Source organism: Typopeltis vanoorti, chromosome 4, assembly GCF_054136105.1.
Source record: "Typopeltis vanoorti isolate ZY-2024b chromosome 4, IOZ_Tvanoo_1.0, whole genome shotgun sequence".
Lineage (NCBI taxonomy): Eukaryota > Metazoa > Arthropoda > Arachnida > Uropygi > Thelyphonidae > Typopeltis > Typopeltis vanoorti.
In genome coordinates this window covers 81,483,618-81,507,187 of record NC_143552.1, presented here as the reverse complement: position 1 = coordinate 81,507,187, position 23,570 = coordinate 81,483,618, and the positions used below count along the sequence as shown (strand labels likewise).

General features: G+C 36.4%; 1 protein-coding gene across 1 annotated transcript in view; it reads right to left on the bottom strand.

Moving 5' to 3' along the window:
* Positions 1-23,570, bottom strand: part of TRAM (translocating chain-associated membrane protein 1) — a 204,472-nt gene that overhangs the window by 31,988 nt on the left and 148,914 nt on the right. Inside the window, 1 exon segment of the mRNA XM_090391298.1 lies at positions 17,593-17,703. Coding sequence (XP_090247424.1) covers positions 17,593-17,703 — 111 coding nt within the window.

Here is a 23,570-nt window from a genome sequence, read left to right as displayed (position 1 = left end):
TGAACACTGTTTTTAAGGGGGGGGGGGGTTGATCTGCAGCATTACTATATTTCTTCCACTGTTGGTAATAGAAAACATTAAAAAAATAGGAAGCATGCAGTGGGGGGGGGGGGGGAGAGAAGAATCAAACTTACCAGAAATCACTCAATCTTCTGTCTTTGCATGGTTTCTGTCTCCCAGGTATAGCAATAAGCTTGACTAGCATATTGCTATACTTTGCCTGCCTCCCTCCATGCACAATCTGGCAAAGCAGGCAGAATAATTTGCCTAGTCAGGAATCCTCCACATTTCTTTATCATCAAGTTCAGTTCTGTCTAGCATTTGGCCTGCAGAACTGCTTTATTGCTGTACTCTTGAAGAGGGAGATGTGACAGACTGGACAACACCAAACACAGCCAGAACCATTTCAGGCCTCCAATAAGCAAGATGATTCGGTAGGTAAATTATCATCTAGAGTCTAGATGGAATTTCCTCCAACTAAAGCTATGATATGTGGTAACAATACACAAAACCCCATTTGTGAAAACTGACAAATGCAGAGGCTAACAAGCCACCAGTTAAGTGGTGGATGATTTCCACCATCTGGTGCAAGACCACAATTGTTTATCAAAAGTGTGAGGTGGCTTGAAAGGGTTCTACCCACAGTACTAATGTATAATCAGTGTGCTATAGTAAACTACAACATATTAACCCAATACTATTAATTAAATTTGAAAAAATTACTCATAGGGACTACAGAAATTGTTTTTTTTTTTTTTTTTTTTTTAAACAGTAGTTTCTTGTAGTGGATTTTTTTTAGCATAGTATTTTACGCCTGTGGCTATGGTCAGGTCTTTTCAGCATTTTGTTAGTGGTACAGCGTCAGTGGTACAGTGAGGCAATTATATTATAGGTTTGCAATGTTTTGTAGGTGGGATTTGTTATATGATAAAAAAAGCCTTCTTTCTGCATTTTGAAATATGAGAATTTTATGTCAATCCCATCCATCCAAAGAAAAGAAAACAATCCTGAGTATGCATTAGACATACTGCTATAAAAAAAAAAACTTTATTAATAAATAAGTTACTTTTATAACAAAGAGGTGACAGACACATTACTAATATTGTAAATACTGCATAAACTCAACACTCAAGAATATCAAAGTGGTATACAATCTTTATAGCATGTGTATTATTATTATTATTTCGGGCGCTTCCAAGGAGTCGACAGACTCATCGAGGGAGGCCCTAACATCATGTCAAGAACAACTATTCGACATTCATACAGTATCTATCATACCTCGCCTTGAACTCATTCATGGTCATTGCACCCACAACAGACTCTGGCAGCTTATTCCACTCATTCACCACTCTCCAAGTAAAAAACCTAACTTTAACACCCCTGCTAACCATATTCTTGCCCAGCTTCCATGTATGGCCCCAGTCCTCCAACCACCAGTCCTATTCTCAAAAATATCTTCTGGATTAATCCTATAGAAACCCTTCAGCAATTTGAATGTCTCAATCATATCACCCCTTTTCTGCCTATCAACCAATTTTTGCAACCCACAAATCTTCAACCTGTTCTCGTAAGGTTCATTCCACAGACCTGCTATCATCTTGGTCACTTGTCTCTGGATCCTCTCTGCATCAAGAAGAAACCCTGGCACCCATATCTGGGCACAGTAGTCTAGATGGGGTCTTATCAAGGCTCGATATAGTGGAACAATAACTTGTTTGTCTCTGCTTGTTAAAGTATTTTTCAGCAACCAAGTGATTTGATGAGCTGATTTAGCCACTTTTGCAATGTACCCTCTAAACTTCAACTCCCTATCCACCAACACTCCCAAATCCCTGGCCTCATCAATCTCCTGGAGTACGGTTCCACCAATGTGATATACTGCTGCTAATCTTTTCACTTCAAAATGCATAATCTTACACTTTGCCACATTAAATTGACATCCATTTTCCCTAGCCCAGTCCTCTAAACTATCCAAATCATCCTGCAAAATTTTGACATCCTGTGCACTCACAATTGCTCTACCCAACTTTGCATCATCAGTAAACAAGTGAACACTTCCTCTCAGATCCTCTCCTATATCGTTAATGAACAAATTGAAAAGTAGTGATCCAAGAACAGAACCCTGCAGCACACCACTAGTCACAAGCCGTTTTTTGGGCTCCACTCCTGAATAAACCACTCTCTGGTACCTCTCCATCAACCACCCTCCTATCCATCCCACCAATCCTATATCCATCCCCATCTGCTCCAGTTTACTGATTAGAGTTCCATGTGGTATCCTGTCAAAGGCCTTGGCAAGGTCCAGTAGAATCACTGTAAACCCATTACCCTTATCCAGTTCAGCCATCACTGTGTTATAAAATGTGAGCAAGTTACTGAAGCATGATCTACCCTTCACAAAACCATGTTGTCCCCCATATAGTATCTCCCATTTTCATCTATCCAATCCTGTATTCTTCTCTTGACTAATTTCTCCAAGACCTTGACAACGATTCCTGATATGCTAATCGGTCAGTAATTTACAACAGCAGTCTTGGAACCTCCTTTATGCAGTGGAACTATTTTCCGCTCTTTCCACCCCCTCGGGACTAACCCAGACCCGAAACTCAAATTAAACAAGATGGTCAGTGGTCAAATGGACAATTCTTTAGCCGCTTCACGTACAACACGAGCTGGTATACCATCCAATCCCGCAGATGTATTGACATTGAGGTTTTGCAATAGGCTACTCACCTCCACTTCATTCACCACAATTCCCATATAATCTATTGGTTCATTCATTTTTGCAATGTCACCACCTGGAAGATATGTTCTTGCAAAGTGCTCACTCAGTAATTCAACTATATCAACTGATTCGGTTACCTCCCTACCATCGGCATTCTTTAAAATCATTCTACCATATACATTTTTTCTTTTACTTGCAACATATCGAAAAAACTGTTTAAGATTCTCTTTAGCCTGCATGGCCAATGTTCTTTCGTAATCCTTTTTTGCTTTTCTTACCACACTCGTTACCCTTCTGGCCTGAAGGGTAACGAGTGTGGTCATATTCGTTACAGCCAAATTCTCAGATGCAATTACCAGGTGACGCACTCTCTGACCCCTAGTATTTTCCATTACATGCTGTAGCAAATAGTTATTCCTTAATAACTGCATAAAATCCAATTCCTTCCTCCCATGTGTCCTCTCCTTCCAATCAATGTTACCATAGTTGAAATCTCCCATAATAATTACCCTCCTTCCGCTCATTTCTTCTATTTGCTTATGCATACTATCGCCACCATCTATTCCATCACCTGGTCTATAGCAGCACCCAACTGTATATTTAGTTCTGCTAGTTTCAAAGTGTATATTATATATAAATAAATGTATCCCTAATTTTATTATCTACTGATTTCATTCTGGTTTTAGCATAAAAAGCATAAAATTTGTTTAATTCACTATATAAAAATATGTATTATTTTTTACTTCAGATGCAACAAAATTCATATTTATGCTGACAATGTTTTTTATTCACTATGTTAAGCTGTACCTTAAACTTCTGGAGTTCTGCAATTCACATTCAAAGCTCTTTTCCCCTTTCCCTAACAGTAGTAGCAAAAAAAAATTTCCCTTCTACAATCTTGTCCCCACTTCCAAAGTGGAGACACTTAGAAAAGATGATTTTCTAACAGAAATAATACACTGAGTCTCATTAACTATTAGCTGCTGTCTTCTAAAACCATTAATTACTTTTATTGAACAATAACAGAAAATGCTCATGTGAGATGCTATTAAAACATCCCACATGAGCTATAGAGTGCAGAAAACAGTTCTATTTTTGACTTAAAAATTTAGTCTTATCACCAAGTAATTTCTTCATGTTTTCAGAGTCAGTTCTGTATTGTTTGAGAGATTGATATAGTAACATAGTTTAAATTTTGTTTTATATAAAATTTACTTTCTTATAATAAAAGACAGCGCAAAAAGATAAGTATTTTAAAATTTAGTTAATAATATTAGGTTAAATTCTTCATTATGGCACAATGTGTATGAGAAAAATGGCGACCAAGACATTGATGTGGTGTATGTTTAATGTATTTGTTGCTGAGAGTGAACGGTTTATTGTATGAGAGCAAAAATGGAGATAATATATGTCAGAAATGTTTCATAAGTGAGTATATGAAATGCAAGTCGTATCGGGAGCAAAAGAATGAAGTAATTGATATTATGGATATAAGGAGGATTGTCAAAGTGTTGTGGAGAACGTAGTGGAAGCAGTGAATGATAGTGCACAAAATACAAATCAGAGTTTGAAGGAAGTGGTTGAAAGTAATAATGTGGATGAGATGCTAGCACAGAAAGAAATTGCATGCTTGCACGGACTCCTTCACAGGACAACACTTGAGCTCGAGCGACTGGAGAAATAATTGGTATGTGCTACAGAAGGACAGAGAATGAAAGAAAAATTGAATGTTAAAAGCATAAAAATGCAAGAAACTAGGAGAAAAGAGATAGTATTATATGGTGATTCGATGATAAAAGGTATATTTAATGAGAAAGCGACAAAAGCATGTTTCCCAGGTGTAAAGATGAAGGATGTTAGTGAAGCAAAAGAAAGAACCTAATGAGTTAATTGGTTTGGCAGGCACAAATGATTTGAAAGGTAAGAAATGTGCAATTAGAGAAGATATGAAAGAGTTGTTAGAAGAAGAAAAATGAAGAGTAAGAAAGTAAAGTTTGTAAGTCAGCTGCCTCAGTATGATAGGACAGAATTAGGAAAAAGGGCCATGATTTCCAATGAGAAATTTGTGCAGGGGGAATGGTGTGCAATTTATAGATGTGTGACATGAATTTGATGGGAGTAAGAACCTGTATGTGCTGCCTGATGGACTGCACTGAAATAGTTTTGGAGTTAGGTGATTGGAGAAGAAGTTGTTCGGTGAGAGGTTGGAAGTGCAAAACCAGGAAAACTAGAGATATTGGGGGGGGACAATCAAGCATGTGTCTGGCCATCCTCTAAGACAGGGGTTCTCAACCTTTTCCAGTGGCGTACCACTATATTTAATTCAAGATATTAGATGTACCAGTAAGGCAGTGGCTCACGTACCACCAGTAGTATGCGTACTATAGGTTGAGAATCCCTGCTCTAAGATAAATGAGTATGAGTGCAGGAATGATTGTGAAGAGCTGGGTGCAGTTTCCCAGGTTTTGAATCTGAATGGGCAGGTAATGACATTATGTAAGGGTAACTGTGGGCCTAAGGGAGATGTTGCAGTGCATGTACACAAATGCCCAAAATATCAGAAATAAAGAAAAAAGTTTTAAGCATTGGTCAACTTCACTTGGCCAAAAATTATTGGTATAGCACGCCCACAGATATGAGACCCTTCGATACTTCTGCGCATGTCAACAGAAGGAGAATCCAAGCCGATAATAGGATAATCAATCCGTATTGTGGGATGAGTTGTTTATTATTACACGTTGGAAAATTAACTTCTCTTTTATGATCATTGTAGTTTTTAAAGCGGTAACTATTTTGCTTATATAACAGTTGAAAAATTTTACCTATAAAGCACGTGATTTCGCATGTTGTCGTTGACCAATTCATTCATCGCTTTATTTCTTTCTCCCCTTTAACGTGAACCAACTCTTCTTGGCAGTCTGCCAAAAAGAGCTCTCCCTTCTGTGGTTGGACTATATCAATGACACCTGGTTGTCAGAGAATGATGTAGTTACAAGGATAGAACATAATGGATATTGTATATTCAGAGAAGATAGAGGAAATAGGACAGGAGGAGTATTATTATTAATGATAGCTGAAGAACTTCAACCAACAGTAGAAGTTAAGGAACACTGTAGATCTGATAGAAATGGTTCATTTGAGGCTGTCTGGTATGAGATAGAGGCCAACACGGTGAAATATATTGTTGGTTGCTGCTATAGATCTGGGAGTCCAGAAGATGCAGATTAGCACGAGTCCAGGCCAAGCGATTATCATGGGGGACTAACTATGGTGATATAGATTGGAAGGAGGAAAGGGCACGTGGCAAAATGGAATTTATACAATTAGTAGCAGATAATTATCTGAAACAGCATGTGATGAAAAGGACCAGGAGTTTGAGAGTGTTGGATTTGGTAATAGCATCAGAAGATTTATCTATAACTGCAGTAGCAACTTTAACTCTGATTAGGGAAAGTGACCATGCAGTTTTGTCCTGGGAGGTTGCTCAACATGAGGAAATTTCAGTCAAAACAGGGTTTCTGTGGAACTACAAAGCTGGTGATTATTATGACAAATTTAGGAGGCAACTTGGAGCAGTGCCATGGCATAATAAACTACATGGAATGAATGTCGTTAGTGCACAAGAAGTATTCAAGGATTGTTTGAGCAAAGCAGTATCAGAGTGCATACCCACACTCAGAAGGATAAACCGAGTAGGGATTAAGTGCATGGCTAACAATATAAAACAAGAGCTGCAAAAAAAGAAAGCATTGTGGAAGGAATATAGTGATCAGCATGCCCATGAGCAGTATAAAGCACAAGCAAAGAAAGGTAACAAGTATGGTAAAGAAGGCTAAATCAGATCTTGATAGAAAATTAGCTAACATGCCAAAGTAAATCCAAAAGAGTTTTTTCACTATGTAGCAAGTAAGATGGTCATTCAAAAACTGACATTAAATACCGAATTGCTAAGGCAACTGTGGCCCTACAGAAGTTAAAACCATTGTGGGGAGATAACAGAATAGCAATCACAACCAGACTAAGACTAATTGACACCTTGGTGAATTCTGCCCTTTTGTATGGTTGTGAGGCCTGGACTTTATTGTAGGAAGATGAGAGAAGACTCCTGTCTTTCGAAACGAAAACTTACAGAAGACTTTTGAGAATTCCCTATACCGCTCACAAAACCAATGAAAATGTCCGAAAACTGATTGACTCAATAGATGGGAGAAAAAGGAAAAATATTCTGACAATCATCAGAAGAAGACAGATGAAATGGTTCGGACATGTGGAGAGGGCTAATGGCATTCCAAAGCAAACCCTAGAAGGAATCGTTCTGGGATCAAGGGTTAGGGGCCGACCTCGATTAAAATGGACAAATTTCTCCTTTTCTCAACTGACATCAAGAACAAGAGACCGAGACGAGTGGAGGAGGCTAGCAAAGAGTATCACCTACCAGCCATGAATGACCCAACGGTTCATTTAGGACTATGGGAGAAGAAGAGCAAGTAAGAGAAAGAATGATTATGGAAAGATGACTTTACTCAGCACTGATGGTAGGAAAGCTACAGAAGCAGAAGAAATAGTTCAGTTACTAAGTGATCACTTTGAGAGGGTATATCATCCAGATGGTGATGTGTGCATTGAGCTAGGTGAACTGGAGGTGCTCAGTATATTGAAAAATATCAATATAAAGACACCAGTGGGATTGGACGATATGTCAGCTCATGTGCTACAAGAACGTGCACAAGTGAACTGGTGGTGTCTCTGAAAAATTGTTTAATCTATGTCTCAGCTCTGTTAAGGTTCCAAGGAAGTGGAAAGAAGGTAAGCTAGTTCCATTACAGAAAGCTGGCTCCAAGACAGAAGTAGCAAATTACAGACTAATTAGTATCTCTGGAGTGGTGGTTAAAGTACTGGAAAAGTTGGTTAAAATAAAATTCAGAAATGGGTGGATAGGAATACGATACTCTATAGGGGGCAGTATGGCTTTGTAAAAGGTAGGTCCTGCCTCAGTAATTTATTCACATTTTATAATAATGTGACAATAGAAATGGATAAAGGAAATGGCTACACCATGATACTGCTGGACTTTGCAAAGGCATTTGACAGAATACCACATGGAAAAATATTACATAAGTTGGAGCAAATGGGAATGGATATGGGCTAATGGCATGGATCATGGCAAATGAGGGCAACTAGTGGAGCACTCTAGGATTTTTTGCTAGAACCACTACTCTTTAATTTATACATTAATGATGTATAAATTCCCTTTGCCACTGCCCATTAATATACATTAATGATGTAGCAGAAGATTCACATGGATATATTCAGCTGTTTGCCACTGATGCAAAACTAAGGAGGGCAACAGTTGATAAAGGTGATGTAGCTATTTTACAAGATGATTTACATAAATTGACAGTGTGGGCAAAGGACAATAGTAATGCATTTTGGGATGAAAATATTACACACTTCATAGACAAAGGGAATACTAGATTCAACGTTATGTTTGTAGAAACTACAAAGGTTTCATAAGTTGACCTGAGAGCTTATGAGAATACAATCCTTGGCATCCTCGAGTTGCCTTAGCTTACACTACTTAAGATATAAGCACTGCTCAAGTGTCCATATATTTGCCTTTTTATTAGTGCATTTGATAAAGGTTTCACTGGTCTGACAGCTATTTCGAACTGGTTGGTTCTCCTCAGAAACCTTAAGAATAAAATTTCTTTTTTGTAAGTGAACTCTCGCAATAAAAGGCGAACATATGGACACTTGAACAGTGCTCATGTCTTTTAAATGGTGCAAGCTAAGGCAACTCAGGGATGCTGAGGATTGTATTCTTAAGCTCTCAGGTCAGTTTACAAAACTTTCATAGTTTCTACAAACATTTGGCTTTGAAATAATGTTGGATCTAGTATCAACTTTACTTATGTAATTTTACATCACCAAAATGAAGCCTTATGGCTCTTCCTTTAGTAATTACACACTTCATATTGATGGTACTACTTTACAGGAAATTGATGATGCTAGGGATCTGGGGGTGATGGTGGATAGAGATTTGAAATTCAGAGGACATATTGCAAGAGTAGGAAAAATAGTTCAGAGGATTACTTGGATATTGAAGAACACACTGACATTAAAGATAGGGAGGTTATTATCCTTCTTTATGATGTAGTTACATATTGACTACTGTGCACAGATTTGGTCACCTGTGTTTCTTTTGGTTCAGAAGGTGGTGGAGAGGATTCAGAAACAAGTGACAAGTTGGTGACAGGTCTGTGGGATGTTCCCCATGAGGATACACTGAGGGTATGTGGGTCGCAGAGTTTAGCTCGCAGGCATAGGAGAAGGGGTATGACAAACTTATAAAGCTACTAACAGGATTCTATAAGACTGACACAGAAGAAACTTTTCAATACAAGGGGAGTAGGAGGAAAAAACAAGGGGTCACACTTGGAAGTTGTCTAAGAGTGTAAAGGGTGTGCACACTAGGTTTTTTACTTGGAGTGTGGTGAATGATTGGGACAAATTGCCAGAGGGCGAGTGCCCCAGCAGTGAATAGGTTTAAGGAGGTATATGATAGGTATTGTATTAATGAATAGAGTGAGTCTCCTGCAGTGAGTCTTTGGAGCGTCCATATAAATAATAATAAAATATAGCAAAGAATCTTTTATGGTGTGGGGAGGGGGGAAGAATACCAGATTTTTGTTCAGAACAGTGTAAGAAGTGTTCATTGTGAAAGTGAAAGATGGGAGAAAGGAATACAAATTACTGAGCAAATAAGCATTGTCAGAGTGAGTGCTAGATGGGTGGAGAGAGTAAAACACATGATAACAGAATAGCGAATAATAATGAAAGTCAGGAAAATGCTAGTGTCTAAAATATTTGTCAAAAGTGTAATGGCTCTCGGAAGACCCTGTAACCTCTAGAGAGCGCATCCCCTGGGTGGCAGATAGGGGAGCCCACCAGAGATGGCGAGGTGGTCCGAATATGTTGAATAAGGACTCATGGACCAACGGGGGGGGGGCTATCATCTTGGTAGCAAGGGAAGTGGTTTTCCCATGGTCCCCTAGCTGGGTCTATTCTCTCTCTTCTCTCTTCTTTGAGGTAGGCCCCTTGCTCTTTAATCTTTCCTATATGGCATTCCTCGCCCAACTCTTGTAACTCACGACCCTAATGCTATTAGAGTAATCGAGGGCTATGGGTCATTCTATTTCTATCTCTACTCTATGTCTTCTTTAAAATTCTCTCCTACCACTTAAGGCAAGCTTGAAGGCCTCAAGATGACAGCCCCATCACCAAGCTAGACTGCAGATGGCCAGTAACCCTCTCAGTCAAAATTTTAACCCACTAAAAAGACTCATGAAGATAGCAAACGGACAGACTTTTTTGGTAATGAACCAGCTTGGAATAAGGATTCGAGAAGAAAATTATCGAAAACAAAAAAAAAAAAGCAGAAATACACCTATTGGAATATAGTCACCTGGAATGTGAGAAGTATCCACCACAAAATCATAGAACTGGACCAAGCACTAGAAGAAAGAAATGTAAAAATAACAGTAATTACAGAATCTAAAAAAAAAGCGGAGAGGAACAGACGAAACTGAAAATTATATCTATATATACAGTGGGGTAAAAGCAGAAGAGAGAGAAATCTGGTGTAATGATCTTTCTACATAAATCTCTTAGAAACAATATAATTCATTACAACTTTTGGAGCGATAGAATAATAGAAATGAGAATTAAAATGGACAGAGGCTATATGACAGTAATTGGAACTTATGCACCTGAAGAAGGAAAAGAGGAGGACTCAGAAAACTTCTACACCCAACTGCAGAACATATTAAATAAGACCAATCCTAGGGATCACATTTTGGTAATAGGAGATCTCAATGCAAGAACTGGCAATAAACCATATAAACCAAACATAGGACTTATTAGAGAACTTAACTGTAATAGAAATGGAAATAGATTAAGAGTATTATACTCTTAATCTTAGGAAATAATATTATACTAGCCATATTTTACTATAAGCAATAACCTTAAAATAATGAACACCTTCTTCAAACATAAAGACATCCACAGATACACCTGGGAAGCAAGAGACACAAGAAGCATTATTGATTACATAATCAGCAATATCAAAATGTCAGAAATGATAATAGATACAAGAGTATACAGAGGATCTGAAATAGAATCAGATCATTACCTTTTAATTGGAAAAATAAAATGGGAACCAAGATGGAAAACAACAAAAAAAGCACAAGAAAAATAGAAATTTTGAATCTTTCAAAGTTAGATTTTTGGACGACAGTAGTATTAAAGACTTGTACCAAAAAGAATAAAGAACTGGATGACAAGTATAAAACAAAATCAGAACATAGAAGAAGAATGGTCAAACCTAAAAACCATAATGACAAAAGCTGCAAAAGAAAGTTTAGGAACAAAGAAAAAGTGGAAAAGAAAAAGAGGCCTTAGGGACTGGGATGATGAAATTAAATGCATTATTGAAGAAAAGAAAAAAGCATATAAAAACTAGCTCAACCTAAAAACAATAGAATCAAAAATTGAATACAACAGAAAAAAAGCAATAGCAAATGCAGCATGCAGGAGAATAACCATATGGAACAATTTTGTTAATGCATATAAATTCCTCAAAGATCTAAGCAATGAAACTAGAGAAAAAGCAGATATTAATACCATTAAAATAGAAACATGGCAAAATCACTACCAAGATCTATGGTATGATGAAAACATTCAAAACAGAAAACTACCCTTTGTAAACATCTCTGATAACTTGAAAAACATCACTCAAACAAGAATTAACAGAAGCACCCAAAGCAAAACAGGAAAGGCTCCAGGAAGACAATATAAACTTGGAACTTATCAAATATGCAGGACTTGAATTCTCACTCAGGTTACTTAACTTTTATAATATGATCTGGAAAGAAGGAAAATGCCCACAAGATTGGACCAAAGCAATAGTTATTCCCATCTACAAAAAAGGACACAAATCTGATTGTAACAAATATCGTGGAATCAGCTTACTTAGTACCTGTTATAAAGTATATGCAAAAATCTTAGCATATAAACTTAAACGTATAGTAGACCCAAAATTAATAGAAGAGCAAAATGGATTCAGAAAAGGCAGGTCTTGCATAGCCTCTGCATTTACGTTAAAATTATTAATTGAAAAACACAGAGAAATGAACATAGAAACACACATAGCTTTTATAGATTACACCAAAGCATTTGATAAAATTATCAGAGAAAAACTATGGGAAATTCTAGAAGAATATGAAATACCAAACCAGCTCTTTAGAGCCTTATATAATATATATCAAGATAATAAAATATCTGTGAAGTACAATAATTCAACAGCAAGCTGGAAACCAATAAATTGAGGAGTACATCAGGGTTGCCCTCTCTCACACCAGTTTTATTTAATATACACATAGATAAAATCATAAAAGAATGGAAGATAACTAATGAAGGAGGATTCAAGATAAACCGTAACACCAGATTAGCTAGTCTTCTTTTTGCTGATGACCAAATAATCCTTGGAAATAATGAAGATGAACTACAAAAATCATTATGCAGTCTAAATAATCTGATAAAAACATATGGTATGGAAATATCAACAGACAAAACAAAAGTCATGGCCTTCAAAGGTGCTAATCCAATAAGAAGCAAAATAGTAATAAACAACAAAATAATAGAGCAATTAAATACATTCAAATATTTAGGTTGCACAATGTCATATGAAAATGAAGCTGATATAGAACCAAAGATATCAAACATTTTAAAAGTAACAGGCATTATAAATAAAATTTTTAAACTCAATTATGTACAAAAACACATACGAATAAGAATCTACAATACAGTTGCTAAACCAACCTTACTTTATGGCAGTGAGATATGGACAATAAAAAAAGCAGATGAAAGAAGAATTGAATCATCCGAAATGAAATTTCTGCGCAGAACAGAAGGAGTCACAATAATGGACAAAATGAAAAGCAGTGAAATCAGAAAAAAACTTGGAATTACAACCTCCCTAAATGAAACAGTGATTTGCTATAGAGAAAAATGGAAAGAACACATACTAAGAATGAATAGAAGCAGAATACCTAAACAAATTCTAAATTACCACCCAAAAGGTACTCGATGCAGAGGAAGACCCTTAAAAATATGGAATTGAGTCCGGAACAGGCCACTTGGCCTATAAGCCTGGAAAGGAAGAAGTATAACGGTGAAAGGCAAGGAAAAATGAAGAGACCCTCGGAGGACAAAGTGCTAGACAGAACAATTGCAGAAATGTCGGGTGATTAGTAGAGATGAAAATAAAAAAATAGTATAAGGTAAGAAAGAGAAATTTATGACTAAGTGATAGAAGGCGATTCAGTAGAAAATTTTTTTATAGTTATTCTATAATGAGTACTTAATGAAAGCATAACAATCTCATTTCCCTAGTGCAAAAATTATTGAAGATGTCAGAATGCAAAAATGAAAATTTAGGATGAAAGAAATTTTATTTTAGCAGACACTAATGATTTGAGTTATTGGAAGTAAAAAAGACAAGTGAGAGAGTAAAGACTAAGTTTGCTGCCACACTATGAGAGAGGCAAGTGAGGAGGAAGAGACAATGATTGCAAATGAATCAATGTATAGGTTGTGCAAAAAGAACAGTATACAGTTTATATACACCTGTGGCCCAAATTTAATGGATTATACTTGAATGGATTCAGAATTAGGTTTCTTGAGAAAGCACTGTTTACTAAGAATGAAAGTGCAAAGTCAGAAAAACTAAGGCTATTAAGGTGGATATAGGCACATTATGTATGCTGAAACCCATAAGGTAAGCAAGTACGAGAATGACCTAAAAAATGCAGAACTAGTCTCTCCAATGACAAAATCGAACAGGATAGTCTTAGGCCCCAGCTACCTTACTTTGGGATAGTCAAAGTAAGGTAGCTGGGGCCTAAGGGGATAACACTGTTTACACATACTAATGTCAGAAGCATCAGGAATAAGATGGAGGAGTTAGTCATCAGTTGATGCATCCTCAACAAAAGTTATAGTGACACTTGACTGAGATTAAAGAGATAGACTGTGAGGGATATGGTATTTTCAGGGAAAGCAGAGAACTAAATAGGGAGATGGTATTAATGATAGATGAATTGCAGCCAATAATAGTAGGTGATCAGGAAGACAAGGATGTGAATGGTAGTTCATTTGAGGCAACCTGGTGTGAGATAGATTAATAGGACTAAATATAACTGGTAGCTGCTATAAGCCACAGAGTGTAAGCGATGATATGGATGACTTCATTGGCAATTAAGCACAGATCAAGTAATTATTATGGGGGACTTCGACTACATAGACTGGAAAGAGAAATGAACACATAACATAAAGGAAATGGAAATTATTCCCCTATGAAGAGATAATTACATGAAACAGTGCGTGATGAAGTGGACTCATGATTTGAAGATGCTGAATCTGGTAATGGGATCAGAAGATAAATAAGTTCAGGAGGCAGCTGGAAGCAGTGCTATGTCATAACAAACTGCAAGAGAAGGAATGATGTTAAGCGGTTCCGAGGAAATGATCATGGGATATATGAAGGAAGCAATATCAGACTGTTTAGACAAGGTCAGGAGGACATATCAGGTAGGAGTTAGATGACCAAGTAGTATCGTTAAGCAGGAGCTGCAAAAAAGCTGTAGAGGATATATAAGGAGAAAGGTGATCAGTAAGCTCACAAGCAGTACAACACTCAGGCAAGAAAGGTGCCAGCATGATAAGGAAGGCAAAAATCAGATTACGAGAAGAAATTTGCAGAGCAAGCCAAAGTGGTAGTTCTTGTTGCATAAGGAGGCTCCAAAACTATGGTTGCAAATTATAGACCAATCAGTATCTTGGGCATAGTGGTAAAAGCATCGAAAAAGCTGATCAAAGATAGAATTCAGGAATAAGCAGATAAAGAATATGATACTTGATGCAGAGCAGTATGGCTTTGTTGAGGGTAGGTCATGCCTTAAAAATTTACTAACTTTTTATAGTAGGATGAAGGCTCAGTTATGAGCAAAAGATAATGGATGCCAATTTAATGTGGCAAAGTGTAAAGCTATGCATTTTGGGAATGAAAAGATTATAAGTTGTGTACCACAATGATGGAATTCAAAAAAATGTACTCCTGAAAATTGATGAAGCTAGGAACTTGGAGGGGGGGCTACTGGTGGATAGGGAATTGAAGTTTATAAGATATATCGCAAAAGATAATTCGTAGAATCACTTAGTTATTGAAGAACAAGGTGAAAGTATCAATTCCTCATTTTATGATGGCACTGATATGGCCACATAAATTTAAAGATGCCAAGAAATTATATTCTTGGTTTAATCCTTTATCCAAGTGTAAGCAAACAAAGTTTGCACCTGAAGTATTTTCATGACAGGACAACTCTTATATAGAAGCTAATGACTACACATCACTTGCCTTAGTATCCCACAATTATGGGATAAACGAAGAATATAATTTCTTGGCAACTTTATAGTATAGCCAAGTGGAAAACTTCCAACGTGGCCATTACCATACTATGATTAGATCACTTGGGTTTCTTGGGGATGAGTGTCCAAAATGTTGAGTAGTCTGTGGAATGCTCCCTATGACAAATAGATAGAGTGGCTTGTGGTTGCAAAAGTTGGCTGATAGGTGGAAAAAAAGGGGATATGATAGAAATATTTAAATTACTAAAAAGATTTTATAAGACTCATGCAGAAGAAATATTTCAGCAGTTGGACTTGGCTAGTGGGCAACAGTCGTTAGAAATAGACTAAGAGTGCCAGGACTACATCTTGCTTGGAGAGTGTGAATAAGTGAAATGGATTGCCAGAGTCTGTTGTGAGTGCTTTGTCAGCCAATCCATTCAAGAAGTACAATATTATTGATAGCATGGGTTTTCAGCCAATCTGAGGTTCCCATGCAATGATAATAAAAGCACACAATGGTCACTACAAAGCTCCCCTCCCCTGAAAAGTAGATTTTTTTTTTTTTTTAATGTCTTGGTTTTAAGTGATGAAATAAGAGATAAAAGCTAAGAAAGTTAGAGATTAAGTTATTAAGAAAACATCAGAAATTAAAAAAATGCTTGAAATAACAAAAGATGAAAGGTAAAATGCTCCAGACACCAAAATGGACATAACTATGAAGTAAGGGAAAACCTCGCTTAATACGAATTTGATATGCACGATAATATATTAGTGCGATTGAGTGAAATGATACTGTTTTCTGCTTTAAGCGAGCGATTGATCAGTTGATGCGATTTTTTTACATTATGCAGTGAGCGGAAAAGCTGGAAGTCATTAAGAGAAATGAAAGCGGTGCTAGTAATACAATGATTGTGCGATACAGCAAGTCTACAGTTTGGATTATATTAAATAAGAGCAAAGAATACAAAGAAGTTGTTACTAAAGGAAAAGTTGCTACTGCTTCTTTAGGCATGCAGATAACCTGAATAGAAGCCATTTAATGATCAAGATGGAACGTCTTCTATCACTCTGGATTGAGAATTATAACCAATAAAGTATACCTCTTAGTATACAAAGAGGTATACTTTTTGGGGAATATTCAGGCAAAAGCTCAATATTTTTATATCATTGAAAGAGACCAAATTTCAAGAGGGATGTGAAAGCTTTACCACGAGCTTAGGATGGTTTGACCGTTTTGAAAATCGAGTTGGACTGCATAACATAAGCATAACTGGGGAATCTGCTAGTGCTGATAAAGATTCTGTGGCCAAATTTCCTGAAGAATTGCAAAGGATAATTCACAAGAATGATTATGACGATTGGCAAATATTCAACGTCAACAAAATTGGTCTCTATTGGAAACAAAAACTTTCCTAGCTAAAACTAAAGCATCTCGACCAGGATACAAAGTATCTAAAGATTGTCTTATGCTTTTATTAGCAGACAATGCAGAAGACTTTAAACTCAAGCCGAGATGTAACATAATTGAAGAAATCAGCACAAATGGAAAAGAACTTGGATTTAATGAACTGGATAATGAAGATGTGAAAAACTTGCTCGATTCCCATTCAGAACAGTTAAGCGAGAATTATCTCTGTCAACTAGAAGAACAGCATGCATATGAAGAAGAAGAAGATAAGGAGTGCAAACAAGAAGAGAATGTTACGACTAAGAAGCTAACTGCAATAGAACTTGAGCTAGTTTTGTTTTCAATCACACTGAGCATGCTAAGGAAATTTTGTTTGATGCCGATCCTGATATTGAATGAAGCTTCAAAGTCTGCCGAAATCTTGATAAAGCAAGTGATTGCCAGCTATTACAAATGGCATGACAAGATGAAAAAGTAGAGCATGATTGAAATGTCTTTACTTAATTTTTTGTAAAAAAGTAGCTCATTCAAATGTTTAGACATTAAAAAACAATTTTAGCAATTGATTTTAATTAACTTTGATGGTTTTATCCTCTGATATAGCTTATACTGTAATTTGTTTTCCAAATTTATGCTAGCTAATGGATGAATTATAATTATTCCTATTGTTTATCATATTTGCTTAATGCGATTTCACTTAGCATACATTAATTGATGGATTAATTAATTGTGTGTAAGTGAGGTTTTCCTGTATTAAAGAAACAAAATTAAAGACTAGGCATCTGCTTCACAGCAGATGCTCAATCTCCAGTCTGTAAAGCAAGGCAGTAAAAGAAAGCTCTAAATATAAGTTAAAGCTTGTTCTTAGAACTTTCTTGTAAAATTAACAATAAATTAATTACAAGCTATGCCTATGCATTTTCATCTATTTTTCATAATATTTCATTATAAATGTGAACTGAACTGCTATTTCCTACTGGCCAATACTTACCCATATGTAGCAGCTTTTGATTTTTCTGCAAAGTACAAAAGACGAGCCAGGTGAAATATACTCTCCACGAGATAATGCATCACAGATAGGCAAATAGCAATACGAGTGAAACTGCATAAAAATAAAAAAAGCAAAAGTAAATAATGTAGTGATCAAAAATAAGTAAAGAAAATCTTCATTTCTTATGTTCAGTTCTTCCAAATAGGTCACTTTTAAATTTCTTCCTAACACTAGAGGATACGTTATGAAATAAATACCTACCAGAAATTTCAAAGCCACACTAAGTGCATTTCAAATAAAGCCTATATAATTTGTTCAATGCCTGCATACTATAAATGGATATATAAATTGATATTCAGTATAGTATTTCATCTTTAATACTTCGAATCTTCATTGAAGTTAGTTACACCATTTTATAAAATTAGATAAGAGTTAATATATAAATTATGCCAAATATATATATATATTGGAATATTAATCCAGCTGGTAGCTGTCCACTTTATGATGCAAGATTAACTTATTCCATGGTATTTGTATTAGGTTAGGATTGCTATTGTTATGTAATCTGGCCTAACTTGATGTAAATAGTGGACTTCAAAGTTCTTTACTTATTGTGTCTTAAGAATAATTACAAGCTATGCCTATGCATTTTCATCTATTTTTCATAATATTTCATTATAAATGTGAATATTTATAATGTGAATATTTATAGCTTCTATAATACATCCGATTCAGCAGTTTAAGAAAAATTGAACTGCTTCCACTCAAAGTTGTTCAATGTCTAAAATGAAAGCCTACAATTTGACAAGAGAAGACACTACTGAATGAACAGCTGACTAGACAAGTTCAGCAAACAATGAAATAGCACTTCACAAACTCACAGCAAGATATAAGTAGGCTAGTTGCATTAACAGGGATACACAGCAGCCAAAGATTTAAATATATTATTATTATTTTAGATCATATTTTAGATTTACGTGAAGATCTCTTAATGCTCGAGGCATTCAAGGGAAAAACTAGAAAACCATAAGGCAGCCACATGTTATCTCAGTTTTGTTGCTTTATGTGGAGAGATGAGAAAGTCTTGGCCATTTCTATAATTTTTATAATGGTAAAGATTTACATTTAAGTATACATTATTAGAAATAGTTAATAATACTAAGATAATAATAATGTAACGGGGTGCTTAAGGGTCAAAGCTGTATAACTGAGAGGAGACCTCCACATAGCCTTTAAAGGAATGCAGAGAACCGACCAGGGCTACTGACCTAATGTCCAATCCTCACCTTCTCGTGGTGAACCCTGTTGGGTATCTACTTTGATACTGAACGAACGAGGATGGGCTGGCAATTTGGGATTTAGCCGACCAAATTGTATTCTTATTCGTTAAACCAAAATAAAAAATGATGGTACAACATGACAAAATTTCATGCCGGCTGGGGCTTCGCCCGGTTAAACAAGGCCCCCGTTGTTTTCGCCAGGGAACCAGGGCGAACAGTGAAAAGTCAGCTACTGGAACAAATCTGAAAACAAACCCCAACTCAACATCACCAGAGTTAAAGATCGGTATTATCAACGTAAGAAGCCTGAATGGCAAAGAAATGGAGCTAGCCGAGGAATTAGATAAGTACCAGATCGACATAATAGGGGTGACTGAAACAAAAAAGACCAAAACTGGTGAGATCTTTCTGAGCAATAAATACAAAATGTTATATTCAGGCAATGACAATCAAGGAAAAGAAGGAGTAGCAATAGTATTCAACACAAAATACGAGGCTGATCTTCTTGAATGGCAGTCAGTCTCAAGTAGAGTCATGTGGGCAAATATGAGAATGGGGAACTGGACAATGAGATTTATTTGTGCCTATGGTCCCACAGAAGGTTCTACTAAGGTGGAAGTGGAGGAATTTTTTGATGCTTTAGAAAAAGCAACTGACACAATAAAAAGGGAAAAGTTGGTCCTTGTTGGGGATCTATATAGCAGAGTAGGAAATGATTGTGAGACATACAACAATATTTTGGGAAAATTTGGTGAAAAGAGCAAAGCTAATAATAATGGCAAATATCTGTTGGATTTCTGCTCAGGACATGGACTGGTTATTACTAACACCATGTTCCAACGTAAAAATGTGCACAAATTCACATGGAGAGAAGAAGCTAGGAATAAGAAAAGTCTCATTGACTATGTTATTGTTGATAGTGATGTTTTCTCCCTGGTGCAGGACACCAGAGTGTACAGAGAATTTGAAATTGGAAGTGATCACCATTTAGTCTTGAGCAGGATAAAATTGAATTTCATACTGAAAAGAATGACATGTAAGAAAGTTTTAAAGCAAATAAAAGTTGAGCAGCTCTCAGATGTGAACTGTAGACTAAAATACAGAAAGATTATTGAAAAGAAAATGAAAGAGTTTAGGAACAGGAATCAAGCCTTGGAGATTCAGTGGCAAACTCTGAAGAAAACATTGATTGATTCTGCCAGAGAGGCATGTGATGAGGTTGTGTGCAAGGATAAAAAAATCAGAACTCCCTAGTGGACACAGGAAGTTAAAGAGGCAGTGAAGGAAAAGAAGAAAGCATATCAAAAGTTCCTGGCAAATAAGTCAGCTTTTACTCTTACAGAATACAGAGACAAATGTAAGAAAGCTAAACAGTGTGTAAAACTAGCTAAACAAAAGTCATGGGAGGATTTTGGCAAGAATATAGAAAATAAATATCAAGAAGGTGGCAAAATATTCTGGAGGTTTTTGAAGAAGCTTAGGAATGGAGGAAAGAGTGCTGTAAAAGGAGTTAGAGAAGATAAAGGTGACATGAAAACAGGAGAAAAAGATATCCTTGAAGTATGGAGTAATGAAAAACTGCTAAATGAAACAAGCAGTGATGACAGCACAGTGATAAAAAAACACTGACCAGGCATGCCTGGTCAGGAATACATATCCATACTTGAAGTAGAAAAAGCCATCAAAGGCTTGAAATGTGGAAAGGCAGCAGGAGTAGATGATATTCAATCAGAAATGCTGAAGTATGGTGGTATAAAAGTCTTACAGTGGCTGCACTGCATAGATCAGAAAGCCTGGACAGAGGGACGAATTCCCGATGATTGGAGTAGAGCTCTCATAGTACCCATATATAAAAAGGGAAATAAAACTTTATGTGAGAATTACAGAGGTATTTCCCTACTGAGTGTTCCTGGCAAGATCTATGCAAGTATACTTGAGAAACGGTTGAGAAGAATTGTGGAAGAAAAGCTTGGTGAAGAACAAGCTGGATTCAGGCCAAATAGAGGCTGTCAGGATCAGATCTTCACTTTACGACAAATAGTAGAGAAAGCCTGGGAATATAACAAAGATCTGTATTTGTTTTGTCGATTTAGAAAAGGCATATGACAAGGTGCCAAGAGAGAAGCTATTCAATACGCTGCAGTTATATGGTGTCAATGGGGCATTATATCAAGCAATACTTAGTCTTTATTTGAGTTGTAAGTCAGCAGTTAGAATTGAAGGAAGTACAGGAAGATGGTTTAATGTTAAATCTGGTGTGAGACAAGGATGTACATTATCCCCTCTGTTATTCATTATCTATATGGATCACATTATGAAGGAAAGTGGTATTAAACCTGATATCAAAATTGGAGATGTTAATGTCAGCTACTCTTTCTTTATGCGGATGATGTTATACTTGTAAATAAATCCGCTACAAGTCTGCAAGATTCTCTGACTAAATTGAGTAGCTGTTGTAATAGATATGGTATGAAGGTCAGCAATAAAAAGACAAAGACAATGAAAAGAGGCAGAATCATTGAAAATGTCAACTGTGTTGTGAATGGAGAACCTGTGGAACAAGTAAAACATTTCAGCTACTTAGGCAAGATTTTTACTGAAGATGGTAAATTAAATATAGAAATAGACAACAGAATCAGCAAAGCTGGTATGGTGGGAAGTCAACTGAATAAATTCATATGGAGTAAGAAAGAAATTAGTCGGAACACTAAATTAGCTGTATACAAGACAGTGTTCAAACCAGTTTTAACTTATGGATCTGAAAGCTGGGTCAGAAGTAAAACACTTGACCAAAGACTAGAGACCGCAGACATGAGAGTCCTGAGAAAGATTTGAGGCGTGAACAGATGGCATCAATGGCAATATCATATTAAAAATGAGGATATTAGGAAAGAACTTGACATTGTCAGCATCCAGGAATGCATTAGCAGAGCTAATCTCAGGTGGTATGGTCATTTAAATAGAATGGGAGAGGAAAGATTAGCAAAACAAGTGTTCTCTGCCAGGTTGGCAGGAAAATGACCCAGAGGAAGACCAAGATATAGGTGGATTGATACGGTACAAAGTGCCTTAGACGATAGAAATATAAGATCTGATAATGTTGGAGTCTTGACAAGTAACAGACTGATTTGGAGGAAAATTGTAGATATGAAGTTAGTAATGATGTAATTTTTTCATGTAGTACTGTCATATCCTGTACACCCCTTGAGGGTACATGGCAGGAATTTGATGATGATGATGATAATAATGTAACAAGAATTAATAACAATTTTATTATTGCAAATATTTTAGCCTGAAACTAACAGCCATCATCAGTGCACAAGCACATTCACAAGGTGAAGCACAATGGAATGCTATTCCTTTTTACAGATCTGAGTTGTATGTTGGAGTGCCACTATATAAACGGCTGGTTGTAACATAAAATGAAATTAAAATAAAAAACTAAATATAAAATTAAATAATAAAAATTATATAAATAAAATAAATTAAAATGACATGCAGAAAAAAATGGAAAAGAGAAAAAAAGGAGCAAGGAGTTTTTGCTTGCCTTTTATCAGGATGAGACTTAAAAATCTCTGCAATGGATACACTCATTCTGATTTAAGTTTGGGCAGTGCAGAAGTGCTTCAGCACTAAAAAATTGCTCAAATTTAAACTGACACCACTGTAACAAGCATGTTTTATATTGTAGTCAGTGTCCATTTCATGTTGTGCCAGCCTACACCCATGTATTAACTTCATAGTGGGAAAAGAAAATGATGGAAAATTGGCCCTCTTGGACACCCTCCTTTCCCATACCCCATCTGGAGTACCTACATCTGGTACTCTAGATCATCAGTTCCCAACCGGTGGTATGTGTCCCCCCCAGGGGGGGGGATGTGCTAGGCCTGAACACCATTACTGATTATTTTTCGTGTAACAAAAAATAATCAGTAAGGCGAAAAAACAAGTAAACAAAATGCAAAATTAGTTATGGACATTAGTCAGTATTTAAAAACAGCTATTTTAAAAACAAGGGGTACAATTTATAGAAATGGGTTTAAAAGAGGTACACAAGTGGAAAAAAGTTGGGAGCCACTGCTCCAGATGTAGGTACTCAGAGGTCATTTACATACAAGATTCTTCAGCCCATCATCAAACTCAAAAAATGGGCATCATTCAATCTTACTCAATAAAACACATTGCTCCAATAGTGTGGAGTTCTGATTAGAACTTGATACGACCCAAAGCATCATGTTACAGAATGGCTTTACCTCAGACACTTAACCTTCTTTGAGGTGAATGGCTTCACCTCAAATAAAGTTAATTATATCTGACATGTACAAGCTGGTCCCTAAGAACCTTGAACCCATACAGCAAGTCCCAGTTCCATACATCATGGATATCTCAAAAGCAACTACAAAAGTACTGAAAGACAGTTTAGTCCCTTTATTTTCCCTTTATTTTTCCTGGTTAACAAAATCACCACCTCCTAGTTACCCACCACAAAACAAACAGGCCTCTCTACCTCCCATATGTTACCAGGTTCAGCATGATTGCTTCTGCTTGATCAAAACAAAAAAGGATGTTTAGTTGAAAAATGACTGCAGGTTCACCAGTCTTGCAATATACACAATAAAAAGCCTGAAAAATTAGGCCCAGCAGCACAACATACAGTGCACATTGACCACAATTATGCTTGTTACATCATATCAATTT